The 27,495-nt window shown below is 44.3% G+C and overlaps 1 protein-coding gene across 2 annotated transcripts in view; it reads right to left on the bottom strand.

The window, feature by feature from the left end:
• Window positions 1-27,495, bottom strand: part of LOC144781997 (calpain-1 catalytic subunit-like) — a 383,987-nt gene that overhangs the window by 67,680 nt on the left and 288,812 nt on the right. For both annotated transcript variants that reach the window (XM_078661096.1, XM_078661095.1), the window contains exon 14: window positions 12,897-12,959. In XM_078661096.1, the coding sequence (XP_078517222.1) occupies window positions 12,897-12,959 (63 nt within the window). The remainder of the gene's footprint in view (window positions 1-12,896; window positions 12,960-27,495) is intronic.

Below are 27,495 nucleotides of genomic sequence, written 5' to 3'. Positions count from 1 at the left end.
TCAGACCCGGAAAAGGGTTACCTGTGTATGCAATGGAAATTAATTCAGACTTGGGAAAGGGTTACCTGTGTATGCAATAGAAATTAGTGAGACCCTGGTAGGGTTACCCGTGGATACAATGGAAATAATTCAGTCCCTGGAAAGGGTTACCTGTGCATGCAATGGAAATTAATTCAGACCCGGGAAAGGGTTACCTGTGTATGCAATGGAAATTAATTCAGACCCGGGAAAGGTTTACATGTGTATGCAATGGAAATTAATTCAGACTCGGGAAAGGGTTACCTGTGTATGCAATAGAAATTAATTGAGACCCTGGTAAGGGTTACCCGTGGATACAATGGAAATAATTCAGTCCCTGGAAAGGGTTACCTGTGCATGCAATGGAAATTAATTCAGACCCGGGAAAGGGTTACCTGTGTATGCAATGGAAATTAATTCAGACCCGGGAAAGGTTTACATGTGTATGCAATGGAAATTAATTCAGACCCAGGAAAGGGCTACCTGTGTATGCAATGGAAATTAATTCAGACCCTGGAAAGGGTTACTTGTGTATGCGATGGAAATTCATTCAGACCCGGGAAAGAGTTACCTGTGTTTGCAATGGAAATTATTTCAAACCCTAAAAGAGTTACCTGTGTTTGCAATAGAAATTATTTCAAACCCTAAAAGAGTTACCTGTGCATGCAATGTAAATTAATTCAGACCCGGAAAAGGGTTACCTGTGTATGCAATGGAAATTCATTCAGACCCTGGAAAGAGTTACCTGTGTTTGCAATGGAAATTATTTCAAACCCTAAAAGAGTTACCTGTGCATGCAATGTAAATTAATTCAGACCCGGAAAAGGGTTACCTGTGTATGCAATGGAAATTAATTCACGCCCGGGAAAGGGTTACCTGTGTATGCAATGAAAATAATTTAGACCCTGGAACGGGCTACCTGTGTATGCAATGGAAATTATTTAGACCCTGGAAAGGGTTACCTGTGTATGCAATGGAAATAATTCAGTCCCTGGAAAGGGTTACCTGTGTATGCAATGGAAATTATTTAGACCCTGGAAAGGGTTACCTGTGTATGCAATGGAAATTAATTCAGACCCTGGAAAGAGGTACCTGTGTATGCGACTAGCATTAGATGGGGATGTAACGTCCGTGCCTTCTTAGCAGACCAGCCTTGGAGTCATAGAGGACATGGTGCACTGAGTGTCTTTTCTGTCAGGAGAGTGTCACCAGAGATGACTGCTCCCCAAAGAAAGAGGGGATACAATGTTTGGACTAATACACAACCATGATTGTGTTTGTTTTTAGAAACAAAATTCGATTGTCTGAGAAGCTTCACTGGCATTATGGGTGAGGCCTGAGAAAGCAAGTGAACCGGTCTGTGTATGCAATGTAAATTAATTCAGACCCGGGAAAGGGTTACCTGTGTATGCATTGGAAATTAATTCAGACCCGGGAAAGGGTTACCTGTGTATGCAATGGAAATTAATTCAGACCCGGGAAAGGGTTACCTGTGTATGCAATGGAAATTAATTCAGACCCGGGAAATGGTTACCTGTGTATGCATTGGAAATTAATTCAGACCCGGGAAAGGGTTACCTGTGTATGCAATGGAAATTAATTAACACCCGGGAGAGGGTTACCTGTGTATGTGCTGGAAATTAATTCAGACCCGGGAAAGGGTTACCTGTGTATGCATTGGAAATTAATTCAGACCCGGGAAAGGGTTACCTGTGTATGCAATGGAAATTAATTCAGACCCGGGAAAGGGATACCTGTGTATGCAATGGAAATTAATTCAGACCCGGGAAATGGTTACCTGTGTATGCATTGGAAATTAATTCAGACCCGGGAAAGGGTTACCTGTGTATGCAATGGAAATTAATTCAGACTCGGGAAAGGGTTACCTGTGTATGCAATGGAAATTAATTGAGACCCTGGTAAGGGTTACCCATGGATACAATGGAAATAATTCAGTCCCTGGAAAGGGTTACCTGTGCATGCAATGGAAATTAATTCAGACCCGGGAAAGGGGTTACCTGTGTATGTAATGGAAATTAATTCAGACCCGGGAAATGTTTACCTGTGTATGCAATGTAAATTAATTCAGACCCGGAAAAGGGCTACCTGTGTATGCAAAGGAAATTAATTAACACCCGGGAGAGGGTTACCTGTGTATGCAACAGAAATTAATTCAGAACCCGGGAAAGGGTTACCTGTGTATGCAATGGAAATTAATTCAGACCCGGGAAATGGTTACCTGTGTATGCATTGGAAATTAATTCAGACCCGGGAAAGGGTTACCTGTGTATGCAATGGAAATTAATTCAGACTCGGGAAAGGGTTACCTGTGTATGCAATGGAAATTAATTGAGACCCTGGTAAGGGTTACCCATGGATACAATGGAAATAATTCAGTCCCTGGAAAGGGTTACCTGTGCATGCAATGGAAATTAATTCAGACCCGGGAAAGGGTTACCTGTGTATGCAATGGAAATTAATTCAGACATGGGAAAGGGTTACCTGTGTATGCAATGGAAATTAATTCAGACCCGGGAAAGGGTTACCTGTGTATGCAATGGAAATTAATTCAGACCCGGGAAAGGGATACCTGTGTATGCAATGGAAATTAATTCAGACCCGGGTAAGGGTTACCTGTGTATGCATTGGAAATTAATTCAGACCCGGGAAAGGGTTACCTGTGTATGCAATGGAAATTAATTCAGACCCGGGAAAGGGATACCTGTGTATGCAATGGAAATTAATTCAGACCCGGGAAATGGTTACCTGTGTATGCATTGGAAATTAATTCAGACCCGGGAAAGGGTTACCTGTGTATGCAATGGAAATTAATTCAGACTCGGGAAAGGGTTACCTGTGTATGCAATGGAAATTAATTGAGACCCTGGTAAGGGTTACCCATGGATACAATGGAAATAATTCAGTCCCTGGAAAGGGTTACCTGTGCATGCAATGGAAATTAATTCAGACCCGGGAAAGGGGTTACCTGTGTATGTAATGGAAATTAATTCAGACCCGGGAAATGTTTACCTGTGTATGCAATGTAAATTAATTCAGACCCGGAAAAGGGCTACCTGTGTATGCAAAGGAAATTAATTAACACCCGGGAGAGGGTTACCTGTGTATGCAACAGAAATTAATTCAGAACCCGGGAAAGGGTTACCTGTGTATGCAATGGAAATTAATTCAGACCCGGGAAATGGTTACCTGTGTATGCATTGGAAATTAATTCAGACCCGGGAAAGGGTTACCTGTGTATGCAATGGAAATTAATTCAGACTCGGGAAAGGGTTACCTGTGTATGCAATGGAAATTAATTGAGACCCTGGTAAGGGTTACCCATGGATACAATGGAAATAATTCAGTCCCTGGAAAGGGTTACCTGTGCATGCAATGGAAATTAATTCAGACCCGGGAAAGGGTTACCTGTGTATGCAATGGAAATTAATTCAGACATGGGAAAGGGTTACCTGTGTATGCAATGGAAATTAATTCAGACCCAGGAAAAGGCTACCTGTGTATGCAATGGAAATTAATTCAGACCCAGGAAAGGGTTACTTGTGTATGCGATGGAAATTAATTCAGACCCTGGAAAGGATTACCCATGGATGTAATGGAAATAATTCAGACCCTGGAAAGGGTTACCTGTGTATACAACGCAAATTAATTCACACCGGGAAAGGGTTACCTGTGTATGCAATGTAAATTAATTCAGACCCTGGAAAGGGTTACCTGTGTGTGCAATGTAAATTAATTCACACCCGGGAAAGGGTTACCTGTTGATGCAATGGAAATTAATTCAGACCCGGGAAATGATTACCTGTGTATGCAATGGAAATTAATTCAGACCCGGGAAAGGGTTACCTGTGTATGCAATGGAAATGAATTCAGACCGGGGAAAGGGTTACCTGTGTATGCAATGGAAATGAATTCAGACCCGGGAAAGGGGTTACCTGTGTATGCAATGGAAATTAATTCAGACCCGGGAAATGTTTACCTGTGTATGCAATGGAAATGAATTCAGACCCGGAAAAGGGTTACCTGTGTATGCAATGGAAATTAATTCAGACTTGGGAAAGGGTTACCTGTGTATGCAATAGAAATTAGTGAGACCCTGGTAAGGGTTACCCGTGGATACAATGGAAATAATTCAGTCCCTGGAAAGGGTTACCTGTGCATGCAATGGAAATTAATTCAGACCCGGGAAAGGGTTACCTGTGTATGCAATGGAAATTAATTCAGACCCGGGAAAGGTTTACATGTGTATGCAATGGAAATTAATTCAGACTCGGGAAAGGGTTACCTGTGTATGCAATAGAAATTAATTGAGACCCTGGTAAGGGTTACCCGTGGATACAATGGAAATAATTCAGTCCCTGGAAAGGGTTACCTGTGCATGCAATGGAAATTAATTCAGACCCGGGAAAGGGTTACCTGTGTATGCAATGGAAATTAATTCAGACCTGGGAAAGGTTTACATGTGTATGCAATGGAAATTAATTCAGACCCAGGAAAGGGCTACCTGTGTATGCAATGGAAATTAATTCAGACCCAGGAAAGGGTTACTTGTGTATGCGATGGAAATTAATTCAGACCCTGGAAAGGATTACCTGTGTAGGCAATGGAAATAATTTAGACCCTGGAAAGGGTTACCTGTGTATGCAAAGTAAATTAATTCAGACCCGGGAAAGGGTTACCTTTGCATGCAATGTAAATTAATTCAGACCCGGAAAAGGGTTACCTGTGTATGCAATGGAAATTAATTCACGCCCGGGAAAGGGTTACCTGTGTATGCAATGAAAATAATTTAGACCCTGGAACGGGCTACCTGTGTATGCAATGGAAATTATTTAGACCCTGGAAAGGGTTACCTGTGTATGCAATGGAAATTAATTCAGACCCTAGAAAGAGGTACCTGTGAATGCGACTAGCATTAGACGGGGATGTAACGTCCGTGCCTTTCTTAGCAGACCAGCCTTGGAGTCATAGAGGACATGGTGCACTGAGTGTCTTTTCTGTCAGGAGAGTGTCACCGGAGATGACTGCTCCCCAAATAACGAGGGGATACAATGTTTGGACTAATACACAACCATGATTGTGTTTGTTTTTAGAAACAAAATTCGATTGTCTGAGAAGCTTCACTGGCATTATGGGTGAGGCCTGAGAAAGCAAGTGAACCGGTCTGTGTATGCAATGTAAATTAATTCAGACCCGGGAAATGTTTACCTGTGTTTGCAATGTAAATTAATTCAGACCCGGAAAAGGGCTACCTGTGTATGCAAAGGAAATTAATTAACACCCGGGAGAGGGTTACCTGTGTATGTAATGGAAATTAATTCAGACCTGGGAAAGGGTTACCTGTGTATGCATTGGAAATTAATTCAGACCCGGGAAAGGGTTACCTGTGTATGCAATGGAAATTAATTGAGACCCTGGTAAGGGTTACCCGTGGATACAATGGAAATAATTCAGTCCCTAGAAAGGGTTACCTGTGTATGCAATGGAAATTAATTCAGACATGGGAAAGGGTTACCTGTGTATGCAATGGAAATTAATTCAGACCCAGGAAAGGGCTACCTGTGTATGCAATGGAAATTAATTCTATGGCAGGACCGGAGGCTCGGATTATGCTTTTCTTCCTTCGCAATTTATTATCACAAGAAAACACAGCAGCCTCAGAAAAGCTTCAACCAATGCTTATACGCAATAACAAAGAAGCATTTAGAAAACACATGAAAAAAAGATCCATGGATAAACTACAACTCCCATGAGTCCGCCATAACAGTCCAAATATAGTCCTTCCACTATGTCCACGAGGTCTAGATAACCAGTCCCTCATCAATCTTCTTCCTCTTTCTTCGCTGCTCACGCAGCCAGTTAAGTGCCTCCATTTGTTCTGCATTTATTGGTGTGGTTATTTCTCGCCGGCGATTAAGTGCGGGCGGGATTGTGGGCTCTGTTGTTGTTTACTTTTTTCCTTGCAGAGCCCCGTGGTCGCGGGAGCGTTTTTCGCCCCTTATGCGACTTTGGCCTTGTGTGACTTGCGGTGCATAAACGACCGCTAGAGGGAGCTCTCCCGTTTCGCCGGCTCCTCGGCGCGCTTTCCCTCCGTCGGGAGAGCCGCGCTGAGGTGCCGGTAGCGACGGAGCCTTGCCCTCAACCGCCCTTGAACGCCCGGTTTACCGGGTCTGTATTTGGCCACCTTTCATTGCCTGACGCCCTTCGGGGTCTGTAGTGCGGGTTAGTGACCGCGGAAATCGCCGACAGGCAGGTTGCACCGGACTTTTTCCTTTACGAAAAAAAACGAAACGTGTGGAAGCGCGCTGTGGGGCGGTGAGACCCGGTCCAAAGAGGAGGGTCGGCGCGCTTGTGGGGTTTTCGGTGCAGCCCTTACTGCCTACTGTGTTTGGGCCTGAAATCGTTATTGCAGCCCTTTGGCCTGCCCATATTCTGTTCACACCCTTCTTTGGGGGTTGTAAAGCCCATACTTGCTGAGTCCTTTCTTGGGGTAGTCTTTTGTGCAAGCTTGGGTCCCTTTCCTCTCATAGCATGGAGCAGGGGGATTATTATGAAGAAGGCTTTCATCCCTATTTGAATGACGACGAGTTCTACCAGGCAGTAGACAGTTCTATATATCGTTGCGTTACTGAAGTGGTGGGTCCCATGGAGGACCGCCTTTCAGCGCGCATAGTGGAAGAATGCGCAAAACTTGCGCAAGCCCAGTCTGGAGTACCCCCTAGTCTCCCTGGCCCCTCAGGTGAAGGCCCTCCTGCCCCGAAGAAGCCATGTAGGGAGAGTGCGTCGGAAGGGGAGCTGGGGGTGGACAGAGGAGCCTTTGAGCGTCTCCGTGACGCTTTTTTGGCTAAGGCGACAGCTGTTGCCCCTGCACCACTTCCTGCGCCGGAGTCCTCGGTGGCCTCAGGAACGGCTCCTCCGTCTCCGGGTGTAGATTCTCCGGACACGGACGATGACGAGGAGTCGGTGCGTTCTTGGCGCCCCTCAAGCTCGGCCGTGGAGTTACCCAAGGACAGTTCGGGCATGCTAGATCCGGATGAGATCATTCATCCGCGGTCTGCGGCCTGGACGCCGGGCACGCGGTGGCCAAGTTTGTAGCGGGTCTCTTACGCAAGCCGTTAGAAAAGGAGGCTAGGGGGTGCCTGCGAGGGGAGTGCCCGAGGCCCACGTTAGACGGTAAAGTAGCCTTAACGCCGGATTTGGACCCTAAGATGGCCACCTTCCTGGCAAAATTTATGAAAGATCCCCGTAAGGGCATAGACAGCTCTTGGCGGTCATGCCAAGACAAGCTGCTTGATGCAGTGGGCCCCGCCACGAAGATCCTCGACATGGCAGAGGAGGCGAAGGCCACGGGCACGGTCATATTGCCCTAAGTCCTGTCAAACTGGGCGCAGCGTGTCATAATTTTCCTGGGGAACGCCAACTGCGCCCTTTCAACAGAGCGTAGGAGATCACTGTTGATCAAGCTGGACCCAAAATTGGGGGATTTGGCTTCCTCGGAGGCGTGCGCGGTGGCCCAAGGTGGCCTCTTTGGAGAGCCATTTATCAAAGAACTGGGTAAGTTCGTGGCCACTTTCACATCTTTAGACAAGGCCCAGTCCAATATTAAACGTGTCTTTCAGCAACATTTCTCTCAAGGGGCGGGTCGTGATAGGGGTCGCTCGACCGGCTGTGACGGACAAAATGCTAACAATAGAGGGCAAGGCTCCGGTAGAGGACAGTACCAAACCTCCGCAAATTTCAACAACTTTTACCCCACGAGAGGTCAACGCTTCGGCGGCCGAGGGTACAGGAAGAATTCCGGACCCAACAATTCAAACGGTGAGTGTCATACCTGCAGATCAGGTGCGCATTGGCGGTCGACTAGCGGCCTTTTACGAGGCGTGGGCGTCGCTCACTGCGGACGCCTGGGTTTTGCAAACCATACGGGGATTCCACATAGAATTTTACGATTTGCCCATTCAACAGGGACGTGCTCCTTCCTCGGGATTGGATGGTGCGGCTGGACCTCAAGGATGCTTATCTGGTGGTCCCCATACATCCCCCTCACCGTCGCTTCCTGCAGTTTTGCTGGAGGGACAGAGTGTTCGAGTTTACCGCCCTTCCTTTCGGGCTTTCTTCGGCCCCGTGGCGCTTCACGAAGGTGCTACATCCGGTGGTCGAGTACCTGCGCGGGCAGGGCATTCGGATGATTGTTTATTTGGACGACATCCTCCTGATGGCCCAGTGCCCCATGGTCCTGACCTCTCCGCTCCAACAAGCGGTCTCGCTTCTTCAGAGTCTGGGTTTCATCATCAACGGTTCCAAATCGGTTCTGGTTCCGTGTCAGAAAGTTATCTTTCTGGGCTTTGTCATCGATTCCGTTGAGGCGTCACTCAGTCTGCCCTCGCGGAAGATGGCCAAGATCCAGCATACGTTACGTCAGACGATTGCGAAGGACTGGACTTCCCTGCGGCAGGTGGCCAGGGTGGTAGGACTTCTGTAGTCCTCCATCCAGGCGATTTTCCCAGGGCCCCTGCACTACAGAGCGCTACAGCGTCTCAAAGCCCAACATCTTCGGAGGGGCATGTCATACGACCAGATGGTACCTCTATCGGCGGAGGTGAAAGAAGAAATGTCGTGGTGGCTATCCCACATGGAAGCGTGGAATGGTCGGGCGATCTTCGGGTCGGTCCCGGACCTGATCATAGAATCCGACGCCAGCAGGTCGGGCTGGGGTGCCCGTGCGGGGATTTCTCCACAGGCGGAGCGTGGTCTGCCGAAGAACAACAGTTGCACATCAACTGCTTGGAACTTCTGGCCGGTTCTTTCGCGGTACCATGCTGGACCAAGGATTCGGCGAAATCCTGCGTACTCTTGAAAATGGACAATGTCTCAGCGGTTCGATACGTCAACCACCTGGGCGGTCCGCGAATCTGGCAAAGGAGTTCTGGGACTACTGTCTTTCACACAACATATCTGTGACGGCGGAATACTTACCGGGTCAGGCCAATCAAGTAGCGGATTGGCACTCCAGGTATCTCCGGGATTCCAGCCAATGGAAGCTGGATCCTCCGGTCTTCCAGTGGCTGCACGATCGATGGGGGCCATTCTCCGTGGACCTGTTTGCGTCTCGGCTGGACCATCAGCTTCCAAGATTCTTCAGTTGGAGGCCGGACCCTCTGGCGGAAGCCACGGACGCCTTTCTACAGGACTGGAGTCAAGAGAGACCCTTCGCGTTTCCTCCTTTTGCGATGGTGGTACGGACGGCGGCTCAGGTTCGCCGTCAGGAGGTGGAACTGGTGTTGATCACACCATTCTGGAGATCTAAAGTCTGGTTTCCGGTTCTTCTGGAACTTTCTTGGGATTCTCCAATCCTACTCCCCCAGTTTCCACATCTCCTGCTCAATCCGGATCAAGAACCGCATCCTCTCATCGTGCAGGGTTCTCTCCGCCTCATGGCATGGAGGCGTTCCGGCGCCTGTGGTCGCTCCCGGGCCTTTCGAGATCGGCTGAGGGCCTGCTGTCCAAAGCCTGGGCAACCAGTACGGCGAAACGCTACAAATCCGCTTGGACTAAGTGGATGCGTTGGTGTCTTCGAAGGGATATGGATCCCCTGGTCGCGGGTATCGTTCCCATCTTGAATTTTTTGGCCGAATTGGCGACCAAGGACCTCGCATACAGAACGATTAACGCTATGCGTTCGGCTATTTCAGCGGGCCATCACCCGGTTGAGGGTTCACCGGTGGGGGAACATCCTTTTGTCTGTAGGCTCCTGCGAGGCATTCGACTCTCGTTACCTCCTGAGCCTAGGTATTCGGTCCTGTGGGATGTTAATGTGCTTTTAAACCTCTTTTGTCCTGGCAACCGAACAAGTACTTATCTTTAAAAGAACTTTCGGCAAAGTTAGCTATGCTTTTGTGTTTGGTATCTTGCCGGAGAGTCTCAGATGTTCGTGCTCTGGACGTTTCAGACCGGGTTTTTTCCCCGGACGGAGTTACTTTCACAGTGGGACGTCGAACAAAATCTGCGCCACGGGTCATATCGTACCCGGCCTTTGTGGACGTCCCCAAGTTATGTGTGGTTCAGTGCTTAAAAGCGTATGAGGACATGACTCTGGACATTCGCCCCCCGGGCGAGCAACAATTACTGATTGCCCTGCGAAAACCACACAAGGCGGCCTCTTCCCCCACCATTGCCAGGTGGGTGCGTTGGGTCATGCAAGGAGCGGGCATTGATACTAAGCGTTTTGGAGCTCATTCTGCCAGGGGGGCCATGGCTTTCAAGGCTTTTGCTGTGGGTGCTCGTTTAGAGGATTTAATGCGAGCAGCGGATTGGTCCTCAGATTCCACCTTTAAGAGGTTTTACTTTAAACCAGTGGTGGACCTTGCTCAATTGGTGGTGAGTAAGCTTTAAACTAGCACAATCCGAGCCTCCGGTCCTGCCATAGAATCGAAATTTGCCTAGCTAACGTAACGGTAAGTTTCAATTCAATTAAGGACACGGAGGTGAGGATTATCCCACCCAGGAGTTCGCTGATTCCGAACCCTCCCCGTATGCCAGTAAGTAACTTGTTTTACGATGAATACATACCTGCTGTTGGTTTTGATGCTGTTTCCTCTGTTTGACGACTGTAAGTGGAGTAGTTTTTACAACGCTTACGATGTCATGTTTTTCTACTAGGGAATGACGGTTCCAAACAGGACCAGTGAATGAAGAGCGTAATCTGCGCGAAGAAAGAGGAAGAAGATTGATGAGGGACTGGTTATCTAGACCTCGTGGACATAGTGGAAGGACTATATTTGGACTGTTATGGCGGACTCATGGGAGTTGTAGTTTATTCTTGGATCTTTTTTTCATGTGTTTTCTAAATGCTTCTTTATTATTGCGTATAAGCATTGGTTGAAGCTTTCCTGAGGCTTCTGTGTTTTCTTGTGATAATAAATTGCGAAGGAAGAAAAGCATAATCCTCGCCTCCGTGTCCTTAATAGAATTGAAACTTACCGTTACGTTAGCTAGGCAAATTTCGATTCAGACCCAGGAAAGGGTTACTTGTGTATGCGATGGAAATTAATTCAGACCCTGGAAAGGATTACCCGTGTATGCAATGGAAATTAATTCAGAGCCGGGAAAGGGTTACCTGTGTATGCAATGGAAATGAATTCAGACCGGGGAAAGGGTTACCTGTGTATGCAATGGAAATGAATTCAGACCGGGGAAAGGGTTACCTGTGTATGCAATGGAAATTAATTCAGACCCTGGAAAGAGTTACCTGTGTATGCAATGGAAATTCATTCAGACCCTGGAAAGAGTTACCTGTGTTTGCAATGGAAATCATTTCAGACCCTAAAAGAGTTACCTTTGTATGCAATGGAAATTCATTCAGACCCTGGAAAGGGTTACCTGTGCATGCAATGTAAATTAATTCAGACCCGGAAAAGCGTTACCTGTGTATGCAATGGAAATTAATTCACGCCCGGGAAAGGGTTACCTGTGTATGCAATGAAAATAATTTAGACCCTGGAACGGGCTACCTGTGTATGCAATGGAAATTATTTAGACCCTGGAAAGGGTTACCTGTATATGCAATGGAAATTAATTCAGACCCTGGAAAGAGGTACCTGTGTATGCGACTAGCATTAGACGGGGATGTAACGTCAGTGCCTTCTCAGCAGACCAGCCTTGGAGTCATAGAGGACATGGTGCACTGAGCGTCTTTTCTGTCAGGAGAGTGTCACCAGAGATGACTGCTCCCCAAAGAAAGAGGGGATACAATGTTTGGGCTAGTACACGACTATGATTGTGTTTGTTGTTAGAAACAAAATTCGATTGTCTGAGAAGCTTCACTGGCATTATGGGTGAGGCCTGAGAAAGCAGGTGAACCGGTCAACCGCATGGATGATTATGATGAACACAGGCTCATCAGCTAAAGGTTTCCTGGATAAAAACCTTCAGTGGGGAAGGCACAGATGTACACTGTATTTATATACAGGTGAAGTAAAAGCCACAAGGTCAGACTTTGACCAGACGGATAGGAAGACATTAAAACCTATCTGACAGGGATCTGTTTGGTTTAGATTTAATTATCCTGAATCAACCCTCCTTGAACCGCACAGAAAATCATTTGGATGAACAGAATTTAAATACTTACGGGTAATTTTAGTTAATAAATGATGAGTGAAGCTAATTCAAATAAATAAAAGGTTATTTAACTTCCTTGCAGCATTTAACATTGTATAGAATAATTCAGGGGTGGCTATCAACTGTGAAAATCGGTGAGGCGCAGCAGGCTGTAATCTCACCAATATGTTGCCTTTCTCCACTCCCCTCTCCCGACGATGAGCAGGAAGGTAGTTTACTTCCTGCTTATGAATCCAACCAATCAGCAGCTCCAGGGTTGGTTGGAGCAGGCTAACCCAGCGCTCATTTTCAGACTGGGGCCTGTGCTTGCAATCCCACAGCTGTATTGTAGCACTGGAATTGCAGGTTTTGAAGTGCGCATGACAGATTGGCTGGCTGTAGACAGCGGCCAATCTGTCATGCACACTGGGCAGCCATACCCTAATATGCAGGAATCTGTCTGCCCTGCCCCCACCATCACACTTGCGCTAGCGCAGCCGGCAGCACACAGAATAATAAAATGGTAATGATCATTTTATTATTCTGTGTGCACGTGCTGCGCTCAAAGCAGGGGGTAGTGTCGCTCCTCCGCCTTAACGGAGGACCCACGGCTGGAATAATTGTGAAAAATATGGTTGAGGGGAACATACCATAAAAAGGTTGAAAACCATTGCTCTAGCATTCATAAGGACAGAAATCTCCAGAGTCTGTCTCTCCATAGGTGTGATCACTAGGCCTAGGCATACACAAGATGGTCACCTTACCTGTCCAGCAAACTGCTTAAAGTATTGCCAGGCTTCATCGTCACACTGTGGGGTGGATGGTATCTGAAAGAAGGAGACACAAACATGTTTTATTGGCTGGCAAAGAGCTCATTGTGCCACATCGAGTGCCCGCCCGTCCCAGTTTCTTCTTCCACCCCTATCCTCCCACTTGGTAAAAAGCAGGTGGGGAATAGTTCTTCCTTTCCAAATGATTTTACCTGACTGATAGTTGTTAATTTCTAATTAACCTAACTACACTTTACTGTACTAAGAATGGGCGATATTTGTGTACTTTCTTTAGGGTTTGATATTAATCTTGTCCCAGGACTCACCTTGAAGAACAAATGTGAAATTGAAAGAATATAGTCAAATTAATAATTGAACCCCACTATCAAGCTCTTACTCTACAGAAAGCTATCACCCTTTGCCTAATGTTCATTTGTACTAGCTGCTAAAAGCACCAGGAGTTAAGGAAATGTTTTATTTTAGTTCATATAAAACTTTACAAAGATATTATAAAAACAACCAGTGGAAAATAATAAAAGCTACAACTATCAGACTTCAAGCATTTACCACCTTTTCATCCCGTTGTCCTACTGTTGACCTTATGTACAACATCCAAAATCATGTTTATTGCAACAGTAATGCTAACCAATGAATGTTTACTGAAACATTACGCAATAATTAGTCAAAATTGCGGATTAACCGAACAACTGGTTTGGTAGGTTACATTGATTTAACAAACCTGAGTACAAATTGCAGGTTGTTACCTTTCATATTACAACTGATTGCTCGATTGAACAATTGCAAACTTTCCCTGTGCAATTCTGAAAGGGAAGGATCTATGCAAACAATGTACAATAAAGACACAAGCTTTGATCCTACAGGCACCCATACAGACATAGCACCTGATACATAGTTCCCGTACACAAATACCAAGAGATATGTTATGTTGTTTGTTTTTATAACACTTTATGCTGCTAATAGGCCATTTAAAAGCATTTGACAGGTGAGGGGAAAAGAGGCAACAATACTATGGTAATATGAAGGGAGCCTTGTAAATGGGGTGATCAACCCAAAATGAAGCAGTGTTTAGTGACCAAACCAACTTTAGGTGCCTAGTAGGCAAAGGGGAAGCAGGAGAAAAAAAGACAGACTTCAGCAGAGGGAAGAAGAGGGCAGAAGATGTAATCTTAAGGGGTAGCTGACAAAGAGTTAGAGAAGGGCGGTCAAGTTAGCTGGAGCCAGGTACCCGAGTCCACGAACCAACACAAAAAGGCTGACACACACAAACAACAAATATTTAGGCATGTGCAAAGTCCCACAACATAACACAAATGTAGTTAGCATACAATGAAGCACACAGAGAGGGCCAAAAGGATGAACTGACAGAAAGAAGGGAGGACGCATTTCACATTGAGTTACTTTTTAGGTCCCTTTGCTGAATAAATCAAATTTGGACAAAGGAAAGTTTGGTGTCAGTAGCGTATTGACCGATGTCTTGTGCTTCTCAACCACTCTGCAAAGAGGTCTTCTGGTGTACTACTGGTAGGGAAATGAAGTCCCCTTGGCTTCTCAGGGTCTTTGGGGTCCAAGAACACCTATTGTTACCACAAGTAAGTCCTCTACAGCGGGATTGCTGAGACGTCGTCAGAGATCTCACTTCCTTTCACAATCACTCTGCTTAGGAGCCTCGTGGCACACAACTGGTTGGGGGATGAAGTCCTCTTGGCTGCTGAGAATCTTTGGGGACCAAGAACCCCTATTGGTGCCAAAAGTAACACCCAAAGTGGGTTTGCTGAGATGTTATCGGAGGCCCGCCCTTTTCCTCAATCACTTTGCCAACGGGCCTCCTGGCGCACTATTGGTTGGCCGATGAAGTCCCCTTGGCTGCTGAGGGTTGCTGGGTGCCGAGACTACTATTGTTGCCACAAGTAAGTCTCCCACAGTGGGATTGCCAGACTTCATCAGAGGCCCCACCCTCTTTCGTAACCATTCTGCAAAGGGACATCCTAGAGCATTACTGGTTGCGGATGCAGTACCTTTGGTTATTGAGGGTCATTGGGGGACAAGAACCTCTATTGTTGCCACAAGTAAGTCCGCCACAGCGGGATTGCTGAGATGTCGTCAGAGGCCCTACATCCTTTCTCAACCACTCTGCAAAGGGAGCGCCCATCAAGTCCATTCCCCGCGTGGGTGAAATAGTGTGACAAGAGCGCCAACAGAAAAAAAATCCACGAAGTTGCGGAGTTTATCGGGAACTCCACATTCTTCGCAGAGCATGGAGTTGTCTAATTCCACAAACTACGCAAGCGGAGCAAAGTTTTACAGCCAGGCCTAAAAAACAAAAAACCATCAGGCCATCTACTCTAAATAGAATGGTGATGTGATGGCTATAGTCCAATGCCCCTACCCTGTCTACAGAGCCAAGTAGAGCTCCACCAATGGAATGCCGATGGTCCCCCTGTCTTGCAGTGAGATGGGGGGTGGCTGTGAGTTGGAGGGCAGGTTACCTCATCACATTTGCAACACAGTATCCTGGCTGCCAAACTCTAAATCACCCCCTTTTGTTTCTACCAGAAGTCCACTAAAGAACACAACTACAAATGAATTGGCTTTTGTTAAATGATGGTTCACTGACACAATATCTAAACCATAAATATCATGATACCAAAATATTGTGCCAAAAATATCGATCACAAAAATATTGTTTTTCTATACATAAGTACAAAAATTCCCCAAAAATATATAGCTTTACTTTGATATTGAAAACATATACAAAATATCGTTTTTTACTATATCTGTAGTTTCAAAAGGTGAAACTTAAATTTTTTAACACATAACATTGATATAATGTAAAGTAAATATGTTTCAATAATATTTTAAAATATATACTCATTTAGATCAACACACACATTTATCAAGGTGTGTATGTTTATATACACATATATAATGTAAAACTATTAAAAAAATTATTAATTTTAAGTTTATATTATAACTTTATATTTGTTTTTAAATTTACCAATATGACAACTATATATATATATATATATATATATATATATATATATATATATATATATATATATGAAAGAACAACAAACAGCTTCTTCTGGAGTGCTGGAACCCAGCGGAAGTTGGCGCAGATGCCGGCGAAGCAGTCCGGTTGCATTAAAGTATTCAAAATATCCACAAAATAAGTGTCATTGCGCTCTCAGGCAAAAAGGCAAAAGGGATCCCAAATGTCAATGAAGCAGTTTATTACACAACGCGTTTCAGCAAAGAAGCCTTGTTCACGTGTAAACTCACAAGGTGAACACCAGTGTTAAATAAAGTTTTACGTGCTACAGACCAATAGTCAACACAAAGGTAGGACTAACAAAAAGTAATAGTAATGGCAGACATGTTGGAATGGTCAGTAAGAAGGTTATTGGCATTATGCCACAGGGAAGATTGCCTCTCTTATTCATAATATAATGTAATTGCCACAATTAATTCAATGAACAATGCAATATGTGAAGAATAGAAGACAAATCCCTGTAAAATACAGAAGCATTGCGCATAATTACAGTTTCCGTAAAATACAGAAGCAATCGGCATGTATCATTTTCAATGATGTATTAAAGTAACATTAGTCTTACAAATTCCTAGATGAAGAAATTAGCAGCACTTATTCGAGGCAAAACACGGAGGGCCATCTATTGAAACTGATAAGTCAGGAAATTTCCAATCTGCAAACAGGTATATGTCTGTTTCAGTATAACAATCAGATAATCAACCATCAACATGGTCTTCAAGCCTGTGAACATTTTTTGATTAATAGACCGTTATGTTATCGTGAACATTCCAAAATGGTAATGGAAATGATATATTTCTGTCTGACGAACAACATTTTTCTTTTGATGGCGCCCTCTACAGGCAAATCAGTGGTACTGCCATGGGTTCTTGCTTCGCTCCAAGCTTAGCCAATCTGTTCATGGGATACTGGGAGCGGGAAATCCATGGCAGTATTACACTAGCAGACGATTTTGGGAAGGTCGTCGTGTGGCTTCGCTACATCGACGACCTTTTCATTATCTGGAGAGGTACCAAAATTGAGGCCCAAGACTTCATCACCAAACTTAACTGTAACAGCTATAACATATGCCTATCTGGTAACATCAGCGAGCGGCAAACTGAATTTTTAGATGTCAAACTGGAGATTAGAGATCAAAAAATCTGTACTTTGTATCGCAAGGCCACGGCAGGAAACAGTGTGCTACATGCACAAAGCAGCCATCCTGAAGCTCTGAAATGGAGCATTCCCTATGGGGAGTTGCTAAGGGCGAAAAGAAACTGTAACACTAACGATGCCTATTTGAGGGAGCAAGCAACCATCATAACTAGATTTAAAAGCAGAGGTTACCCCAGTTGGGTCCTCAAAAAGGCCAAAGAAAGAGCAGATGCGATAGGAAGATCTGAAACACTTGAAAACAATCGGCCATCTGACACGACTGAGAATGACGATCTACTAGACTCATTTTGACTTTCAGTTCTGAGTCCAAACAAGTCAAAAAACTTCTCACAAAAAATTGGGAGATTCTAAAAACCGATTCCATTTTAGGTAACAACATTGCAGATCGACCTGCCATCACTTACAAAAGAGGCAGAAATATACGTGACTTAATGGTTAGAAATGACATCACCCAATACACTAAAAGTAATTCTGAACATGGTCTAGTGGGTTTCTACCCCTGCGGCCATTGTAAAGCCTGCAAACACAGTAAATACAGGGGATCTGTAGAATATAATGATATCACCAAGAATCTGACCTCTTTCTTTACCTGCAGTACCACTTTTGTTATATATGTCATTGAATGCTCCTGCAAACTGTGGTACATTGGTAGCACTAGCTGTGCTGCCAAAAAAAGAATCCTTGAGCATCTCAGGGCCATTACCAACAAAGACCCCAAATACCCTGTTGCGCGCCATTTCGAACAGAAACACTATTCCAATATTGCTGATTTAAATTTCTTCATATTGGAACAGGTCCCCAGGCATCCAAGAGGGGGTGATAGGGTACTCAATCTGAGAAAACGAGAGTCTAAACTGATAATTGAGTTCCAAACTAGATTCCCGGGAGGTCTCAACATGGATGAGGAACTGGCAATCCATCTAAGAGAATAATGATTATCTATGATCCAGTATCTATTGAATGATAGCAATAAGATGCTATGTGTCTGACTCTTCATATCCTCTTCTGACATTTTTTGAACATGATGTTTTTTCTGTTAATACTCTTTTCTGCTATGATGTTCTTTCAATGTTTATATATATATATTTATTAATTATGTTTTTATTTCACCTCTAATTCACATTCTGATTTTGTTCTTTCATTCCTTAGGAGGAAAGGAGGGGGCCCACCACTGGACTTCACCTACACGGGCGCACCCAACCTTTGCACTCCAGGAATCACTGCTCGAGTTTGTATCACATTCTGAGACACCAACTACTGAGGTTCGACTTTTCCATATATAAGACATACTGGCTAACTGTGAACCTTCACATCACTGGGTAGACTTGACTCCCCTAATCTACAGCTGGGTTGGCAGTAGGGCAGCACGATGAGTAATTTCCAAGGGACCAGCCGGGACTCTGTGGCTCTTTTATTGCTATTTTTAGTTTAGGCACTTCACCATGCCGCATTTTGTTGATATATATCCTTTCCAACTAAATCTGAGTCCAAGCATGTTCGATATATATATACTTATAATTTTGTGAACAGATTCATGTCATCTATTACAATGTATTTCACTTGTTATATACGACCTAGAGTATACTGATATTCTCTACTGGTGTACTTACACAATAATTTAATACCACATATACTGAAACAGACATATACCTGTTTGCAGATTGGAAATTTCCTGACTTATCAGTTTCAATAGATGGCCCTCCGTGTTTTGCCTCGAATAAGTGCTGCTAATTTCTTCATCTAGGAATTTGTAAGACTAATGTTACTTTAATACATCATTGAAAATGATACATGCCGATTGCTTCTGTATTTTACGGAAACTGTAATTATGCGCAATGCTTCTGTATTTTACAGGGATTTGTCTTCTATTCTTCACATATTGCATTGTTCATTGAATTAATTGTGGCAATTACATTATATTATGAATAAGAGAGGCAATCTTCCCTGTGGCATAATGCCAATAACCTTCTTACTGACCATTCCAACATGTCTGCCATTACTATTACTTTTTGTTAGTCCTACCTTTGTGTTGACTATTGGTCTGTAGCACGTAAAACTTTATTTAACACTGGTGTTCACCTTGTGAGTTTACACGTGAACAAGGCTTCTTTGCTGGAACGCGTTGTGTAATAAACTGCTTCATTGACATTTGGGATCCCTTTTGCCTTTTTGCCTGAGAGCGCAATTACACTTATTTTGTGGATATTTTGAATATATATATATATATATATATATATATATATATATATATAAAATTCATAACACTGCCCGTCTATTTCTAAAAGTGCAAAAGCATAATATTGTAAACTTAAAGTATTTAAGAAATATATATAATATATCAATTGATACTGACAGCGAGTTTAAACAAAAAGATGCCATGATATGTAAACACTTATGCTAATTTTAAAACGCTTTAAGAGTAAATTGAGGTACTTAAATTTCTTAAAGTCACGCCACTCCCAATTTCCTCCAATTTCTTTCAATGTGCAAAAATGCGCAATAGTGGGCAAGTGCCCTAAGCCGAATTCCAACACTGCCCGCCTATTTCTTAAAAGTGCAAACGCATAATATTGTAAACTTAAGTATTTAAGAAATATATGATAAACTGCAATTTCCTATCGGTAAACTATTAAAACCATAGAGAACACGATAAGATCAAAAAGATAAAAAGTTCAAACAGATAGAGCGGATGCAATAAATATATCCTAATTTTCAAATTTATATGTGTTCATACAATAAAGTGCATAAGGTGTCAACTGTACAAAAATCCACACTAATATAATAAAGAGAGAGCCCAAACCTTTGAGGCGGGTAATCTCAGGAACCACAGCACCAATCACAACACCCAATACAGCGTTGGAAAGGGCAGTTGCAGCAGAAGGACATAGGCTATGCAGACGCCCACCATATACATTTAAAAGGTAAAAGAACCGTGCCAGCAAAGTAGTCCCTTGTGGGCGTGTCTGCGTTGTGCTGTGGGCGTATGCTGGGGACGTGTGGTACGTTCCGCCCTTGATGCCATGTCTCATATCGTGTGCTGTGGGCGTGTGCTGGGGGCGAGGGCGTGTGCGGGGCGCGGGATTACGGGAAAAAAAAGCTAGCGTTGTGCCCAATATTTCATTGTTTTTTCTTCCCAGGTTCTGTACATTCCAGCTCCGGGTGTCCACCCTGCTTCCTTTAAATACCCCTGCACCCCATAATCATAACCCACCCTTAATCCTTAAAATACCCCAACACCCTTAAACACTAACACATCTTAACCCTATAAATATACCCTGTACCCCAAAACCCAAACCTATCCCTAAACCCTAAAAATACCCCTGTACCCCAAGACCCAAACCTAGCCCTGAACCCTATAAATACCCTTGTACCTCAAAACCCAAACCTACCCCTGAACCCTAAAAATACCCCTGTACCCCAAAACCCAAACCTAGCCCTGAACCCTAAAAATACCCCTGTACCCCAAAACCCAAACCTACCCCTGAACCCTAAAATACCCCTGTACCCCAAAACCCAAACCTAGCCCTGAACCCTTAAAATACCCCTGTACCCCAAAACCCAAACCTACCCCTGGACCCTAAAAATACCTCTGTACCCCAAAACCCAAACCTATCCCTGAACCATAAAAATAACCCTGTACCCCCAAACCCACACCTACCCCTGAACCCTAAAATACCCCTGTACCCCAAAACCCAAACCTAGCCCTGAACCCTAAAAATACCCCTGTACCCCAAAACCCAAACCTAGCCCTGAACCCTTAAAATACCCCTGTACCCCAAAACCCAAACCTACCCCTGAACCCGAAAAATACCCCTATACCCCAAAACCCAAATCTAGCCCTGAACCCTAAAAATACCCTGTACCCCAAAACCCATACCTAGCCCTAAACCCTAAAACTACCCCTGTACCCCATAACCCAAAACTATATCTGAACCCTTAAAATACTCAAACACCCCAAAACATATACCTCAGTACCCCAAAACATATACCCCTATACCCATACTTACCTTATCCAAACATTAAATAAAAAACATGCTTTTACCATTCATGCATTTACAACGAATTTCGTTGTAAATGTATGCGTGGTAAAAGCATATAAAATGTAATGCCATGCGTTATAATGGCATTGCGGAGTCATGGGGGCAGATTTACAAGGCCCTTGCACCAATTTTGCGTCACTTTTCCCATGTTAAAAATGACGCAAAATTGGCGCAAGGTCCTTGTAAATAAGCCCCATGGTACTTTCGTAATGAAAGTATGCAGAGTGATGGTATGAGGAAAGAAAGTTGCGGAATAATGGGTGTTTACTCTCCCCCGGTAAGTACATTGGTGGCACGGCTGCCCACATCTCCAGCAGCATACTCATATTTTTTCACCACCGATTTGAAAAATGCACAAGTCTCTCTCATTGATGGCTAGCACCGACATACACTTTTAGACACACCTCCCGCCACAAGTTCTAGAATTGCGAACTTTAGAGCTGGGGAGCTACGTTCGAATCTCGGCATCAGCTCAACATCCTGTGATTCCAGGCAAATCGCTTTGTCTCCCCGTGCCTACCACAAATGAATGTGTTCTTCTGTAATGTAAATTGTGCTCATGCCATGTTGTCGAGTTCGCGCTATATAATATTGCAAGGAAAAATAAAGTAGGGAAACTCGAGTTCACACACTACTGAACGCGCACTCTTAAGTGCATCAGCAGTGCACTGTGGATCGGAGCGTTTCACAGGCCTGTCACAGATAAGAAATGCTATCAAAACGAAATCCTACAAAACAATACACTACTGGCCGGCAGCAATTCATACCCGGACAACGTCGGGACGGGCTGCTAGTATGCTATAAAGGGGAAAAAGAGCTATGGAAGTAAACATATGCATTCAGTGACGTGCAAAATCAACTACCATTAGATTCCAATACCACACAGACACCGGAAAAAAACCAGTAAGACCAGAAATATAGTAAAACCAGTAAAATATCATATACACACACAGCAGCCCACCATATACATTAGGGGGGAAAGAACGTTAGGGGAAAAGTAGTCCGTTAGGGGCCTGATGGGCGTCTGCATACAGCGATATGGGCACGGTGTTCGGCGTGAAGGGCGTCTGCATACAGCGATATGGGTGCGGCGTTTAGCGCGATGGCCGTCTGCATACAGCGATGGGCGCGGCGTTAGGATACCAGTGGGCGGGTTATGCGCTGGCGTCTGGGCGTGGCGTTCGGTAAAAGACTATAACGCTTGCAAGTTGGGGCCGTGATGGGCGTCTGCATACAGCGATATGGGCGCGGCGTCGTGATGGGCGTCTGCATACAGCGATATGGGCGCGGCGTTCGGCGTAATGGCCGTCTGCATACAGTGATGGGCGCAGCGTTAGGATACCAGTGGGCGGGTTATGCGCTGGCGTGTGGGCGGGGCGTTCGGTAAAAGACTATACTGCTTGCAAGAGGCGAACTAGCGTTACAATACCAGTTTACAATATTTTATTTATTTATTTATGCGTTTTTATATAGCGCAGACTTTACCCGAAGGCGTCAGAGCGCTTCACAATAGGAACAGAAAATTACAAAAGAACAAAATTACAAAAGCAGATGATAAGTTACATGAGGTAAAAGTGACAATTGTGAGCAAACAATACATGAGGTAGCAAACAGTGCAATACAGGAGGAAATAGTGACAAGTGTGCAAGTTACAAGAGAAAACAAAGTACAATTAGAGGTATAATACTGCAATATATGCTAGACACTGAGACACAAGAACAAACGTTACGTAGGCAATGGTGGCACTTGTGCAAGTATCAAAAGCAAACAAACTGTGAGAGGTAGCAAACAGTGTGTTACAGGAGAAAAGTGACGAGTGCAAGTTACAGAAGGGTACCATACACAGGTACAAGGATAATACTGCAATAAATGGTAAACACTCAAACTACCAGAACACACTGGAAAGGCACTTCTATAGTCATGGAGAATAGTTTTCAGTAATGGGAGGTCTTCCTTCAGATAATAGAGAGGGCATGAATTACATTTAGAAGTGTCTTTGAAGGAGGAGAACTTTGAGGTCCCTTTTGAAGGCCTGGGTGGAGGTGGTGGTCCGGAGCTGAGGCGGAAGTGAGTTCCAGATTCTCACTGCATTGCCTGAAAAGGATTGGGCCATCGATCTTTCCTTCTTGAAAGTGGGAGGTTCAAGCAGTAGATTTTCCGCATTACGTGATGGTCTCAAGCCTCCAGACAGTTTCAGCTTGTTCGCCAGGTAGCTAGGAGAGGAGGAGTGCAAGGCTTTGTGAGTAATACAGGCAGTTTGTAGATAGCTCTAGCCTCGATGGGAAGCCAGCGGAGGGTGGATAACATCGGTGTGATGTGGTCGCTTCTTTTGGCCCCATAGATGAAACGAGCTGCTGAATGGAGAACCGATCTAAGGGGGGACAAGTGGGATTTGGGGAGGCCAGTAAGAAGAGAATTGCAGTAGTCCAGTCTAGAGAGGACCAGCGATTGCACCAGGGTTTTAAGGTCCTGCTCCGGGAAAAAGCGACGAATTCCCCAAAAAAGGCGCAGTTGGAATCGAGCAGACCTTGCAATGGAATTGATGTGGGAGATTAGATTGAGTTTTTTGTCGAGTATGACACCAAGGGATTTTGCGCTGTCGACAATGATGGGTTTATTGTTAAGTAGATTCATCTGATCCATCCATGATTGAACCGGGGGAGCAGAGAGTGAGGAGGAGAGGAGGAGGAATTCAGTTTTGGAGGGATTCAGAATCAGTTGATGAGTTGACATCCAGTTTTGAATGGAATCGAGAGTGGAGCTTAGGATGGAGAGATCGTGGGTGGAGGCGACCTTGAGGAAGATTTGAGTGTCATCTGCATAGAGATGATAGTGGATCCCGGATTTACTTAGGAGATTTCCCAGTGGTTCTAAATAGAGATTGAACAAAGTGGGTGCAAGTATAGAGCCTTGCGGAACACCTTGACCTACCGCCACAGGAGATGAAAGACTGTTCTCTATTTTGATCATTTGGGATCTATCTGAGAGGAAGGAGGCAAACCATCTAAGCACAGTGCCCTCCAAGCCCATTCTCTGTTGAAGAGTGTTGAGGAGGGTGTTGTGATTGACAGTGTCAAAGGCTGCAGAAAGGTCAAGGAGAGTTAGAAGACAAGGGGGCATATTACCAAGGGCCTTATCGCCGCTTTAGCGGGAATTTTTCCCGCTAAAGCAGCGATAATTTTATCGCCCTATTACCTAGCTGTCGCTAACACCAGTTAGCGACAGCTAATAGGCGATAGCGGGCATTTAGGGGCCCACTTGCATGTCAGCGATAATTATCGCTAATGACATGCAAAGTGGGCGTGCCAAGATGTTAGCGACTGGAAACAGTCGCTAACATCGCTATCCCCTATTACCAACTTTTGGAAATAATCGCGCTATCTCCAAAAGCTAACGCCTGCCCAGAGCAGTTCTTAGCTATGTTATCCAATGGTAGGTGGATAACATGGCTAAGAGCATTTGCTCGGTAATGCATGAATATCACTGACTTTTCAGCGATATTCATGCATTTCGGCCAATTTTTATCGCTTAGGAGATAAACCTTGATAATATCAAGGCTCCTAAGCGATAAAAATAGGCGAAGCTCGGCGTTATAATTTTGGCCGCTAACCTAGCTTAGCGATAATTATCGCTATAGCTTGGTAATATGCCCCAAGATCCCCCCGAATCGAGTATCCTCAGCGCATCATCAACCACTTGCAGTAGGGTTGTTTCAGTGCTGCAGTTTTGGATGAAGCCGGACTGACAATTGTCAAGAAGATCATTGTCCTTAATATGACGAGAGAGTTGTTTCGCTACACATCTTTCTGTGATCTTCGCCAGAAAGGGTAGATTAGTGATGGGGCGGAAGTTGTTGAGGTCTTTCGCATCAGCAGTGGGTTTTTTAAGCAGAGGGGTGACCTGCCCAGTTTTGAAGGAGACAGGAAGGGAGCCTTGACAGAGGGAGAGGTTGACCAGAGTGGTCCAATAGGAAAGGGAATGGGTGTAGAAGTCAATGGCAATGGCACTGGGGATGGGGTCCAGAGAATCGTTGGAGGGCTTTGTTTCGCGGATGCACTTGAGGAGGTCAACTTCAGAGATGGGGTCAAAGTTCTGCCAAATGGTTGAGGATTTGCGCTCCTCTGTAAATGCAACGCCCACAATACCAGTGGGCATTGCATTTACTATTGTTGGGGGCGTTGGCCGTTGGCGCGATGTCGTGCCTCTAAGTGTGTGTGTGTGTCACATATACCACAAAAATTCCAAATGTTCCATGTACACTCAGGACACAGTAGGTATGCTCGAAATGTTTCTTTGTTCACAATCCCAAAACACGTTTCACTGACGGGGGTCTTGATCACTTATAGTTCAGAGGATTCCTAAACATTTTGCCTCTCTCCTTAAGATCTGGGGGGAGATTTTCAAAAAAGTCATGCAACGCAGCGCAGCCCCCTGCGATGCTTCACAGCGTTGCGTGACAGTGGGGGAGCAGGAGAGCGCCATACTTTCAGAGATTTGGCTCTCTCCTCCCCTTTCCCTTGCGCCAGCACTGATTTCAGCTGCAGTGCACCATGCACACACCTTAACGCCGTAGCACTGGGTGTGTGCATTAGTGTAGCATAGGTTTTGTATAGGAAGGGTACCCTTCCAGAACAAAATACTATGCTAGGCACGATGCAAAGCTTTTCCCACTTTGCATATGTGCTGCACAGTGCAGCACGCATGGAAAGTCGGAAAAGCTAGGAGAAACAAAAGCATTTCTTCTGTTAGCACCTCCTTTGAAGGGGCGCTAATTTTTGGAGCAAAACCATGTTTACATTTCTTTGTAAATATGGATTTGCGTCAGAAGGCATGGGTGCTTGCATGGGAACGCCCATGTAACGCCCCCTCGGCGCAAAGTAACGCAAAGCAGTGCTTCGCTCAAATTAAGTTTTGCGCTGGAAAGAAAATAGCAACAAAAAAAATTGTGCGTTGGTTTGCATCACTTTTGTGACGCTAAACCACCGCAAAAGGTTTGAAAATTTCCCCCCTGATGTTTTGATGCCTGCAGTGCCTCCTCGTGAATCACATACATAAGAAATGTGAAACGTACCATAATGACCTGCATAGCTGTTTGTGAATGAGAGCTTCCAGAGGCCCAATAGTGTGAGGAATTGGCAACCCCTAAACTGAAAACACATTTTAAATAGTTATTGGGTGCGGAGAATATGATAAGTGTTACTTGTTGACTTGTTCCTTTCTATGTGCAACATTGGATGTGTGAACATAAACTGCAGAAAGGAAAGCGAATAGAAAATGTTTTCTTCTGCTTCTCTGCAACAGAAAATCGTTCATTATCGTGGAATAACATTTTGAAAAGGATCTGCTGGATGTGTGCAATTTTCTTTTTAACAAATATATGTATTATCTTATAGTGTGGGATCCCTTTTGTTTCAATGTGTGTTAAAATAACTAAATAGCTACAGAATAAGTAAGCCGCATAATGTTTTACAGAACGTGAAGCTAGCTACTGGCTTTGTGAAGTTCACAAAAATCACATTAGCTTGAGCAAAAGACCTTCCTGCAGCTCAAATTTAAATTCATTGCTTCTCTTCCAGGACCCCGCGTGGGTCGAGCTCTGATTCTGTAACTTAACTAGTAGAAGGAACTTGCTATTTAAATGGCGATAACTTGCTGAACGTTGTAGGCTAGTCGCGCCCAGAGAGAAATGATTGCGATCTTTTAAATTGTCTAATCGATTCTTTTACCTCAATATCTTATTAACTATTTGTATGCATATAATTGTGTTTTTTCAAAAGTTTTTATTAACTGTACAATTGAGCTATTATTATTGCTATTCTATGATGCACAATTTACCCTTTTCCCCCAAATAATTCAGTAAAATCCTCGCATAATATCATTCTCCAAAACCACATAATTAGTGGCTCTGTGAGTAGCTAACATATTTGTGCTCCAAAAGGTGCCCTCTTGGAGGTAGGGGTTTGCATAACACAATGAGGCTTCTGACGGCACCCTAATAAATGGGTTCTACGTCAGAATATTGGCAACAATAATATCACCTGGTAGAAATATCATGCCTAAATATTGTAGACAAAAATAACATACCATTGTGTGTCGATATGAAATTGTATTATTAAATTAAGTGGAGTCATATTCTGGTAAACAGTATTTAGGACATGATATTTCTATCGGCTGATATTTTAGGTGCAGTATTCTGGTCCTCCACCATCATTTATATAAGTTAATACTGTTGTTTTATTTTTAAAAATGCATAGTCTTATGATCGGGAATGATTCAAGCATGTGAATGTATGTCAGTTATCCTATAAGTGTTTTCACATGTGGGG

This window comes from Lissotriton helveticus, chromosome 9 (genome assembly GCF_964261635.1).
Source record: "Lissotriton helveticus chromosome 9, aLisHel1.1, whole genome shotgun sequence".
NCBI classification, from domain to species: domain Eukaryota; kingdom Metazoa; phylum Chordata; class Amphibia; order Caudata; family Salamandridae; genus Lissotriton; species Lissotriton helveticus.
The sequence above is the reverse complement of the archived record's forward strand: the minus strand, read 5'-3'. Positions and strand labels throughout refer to the sequence as shown.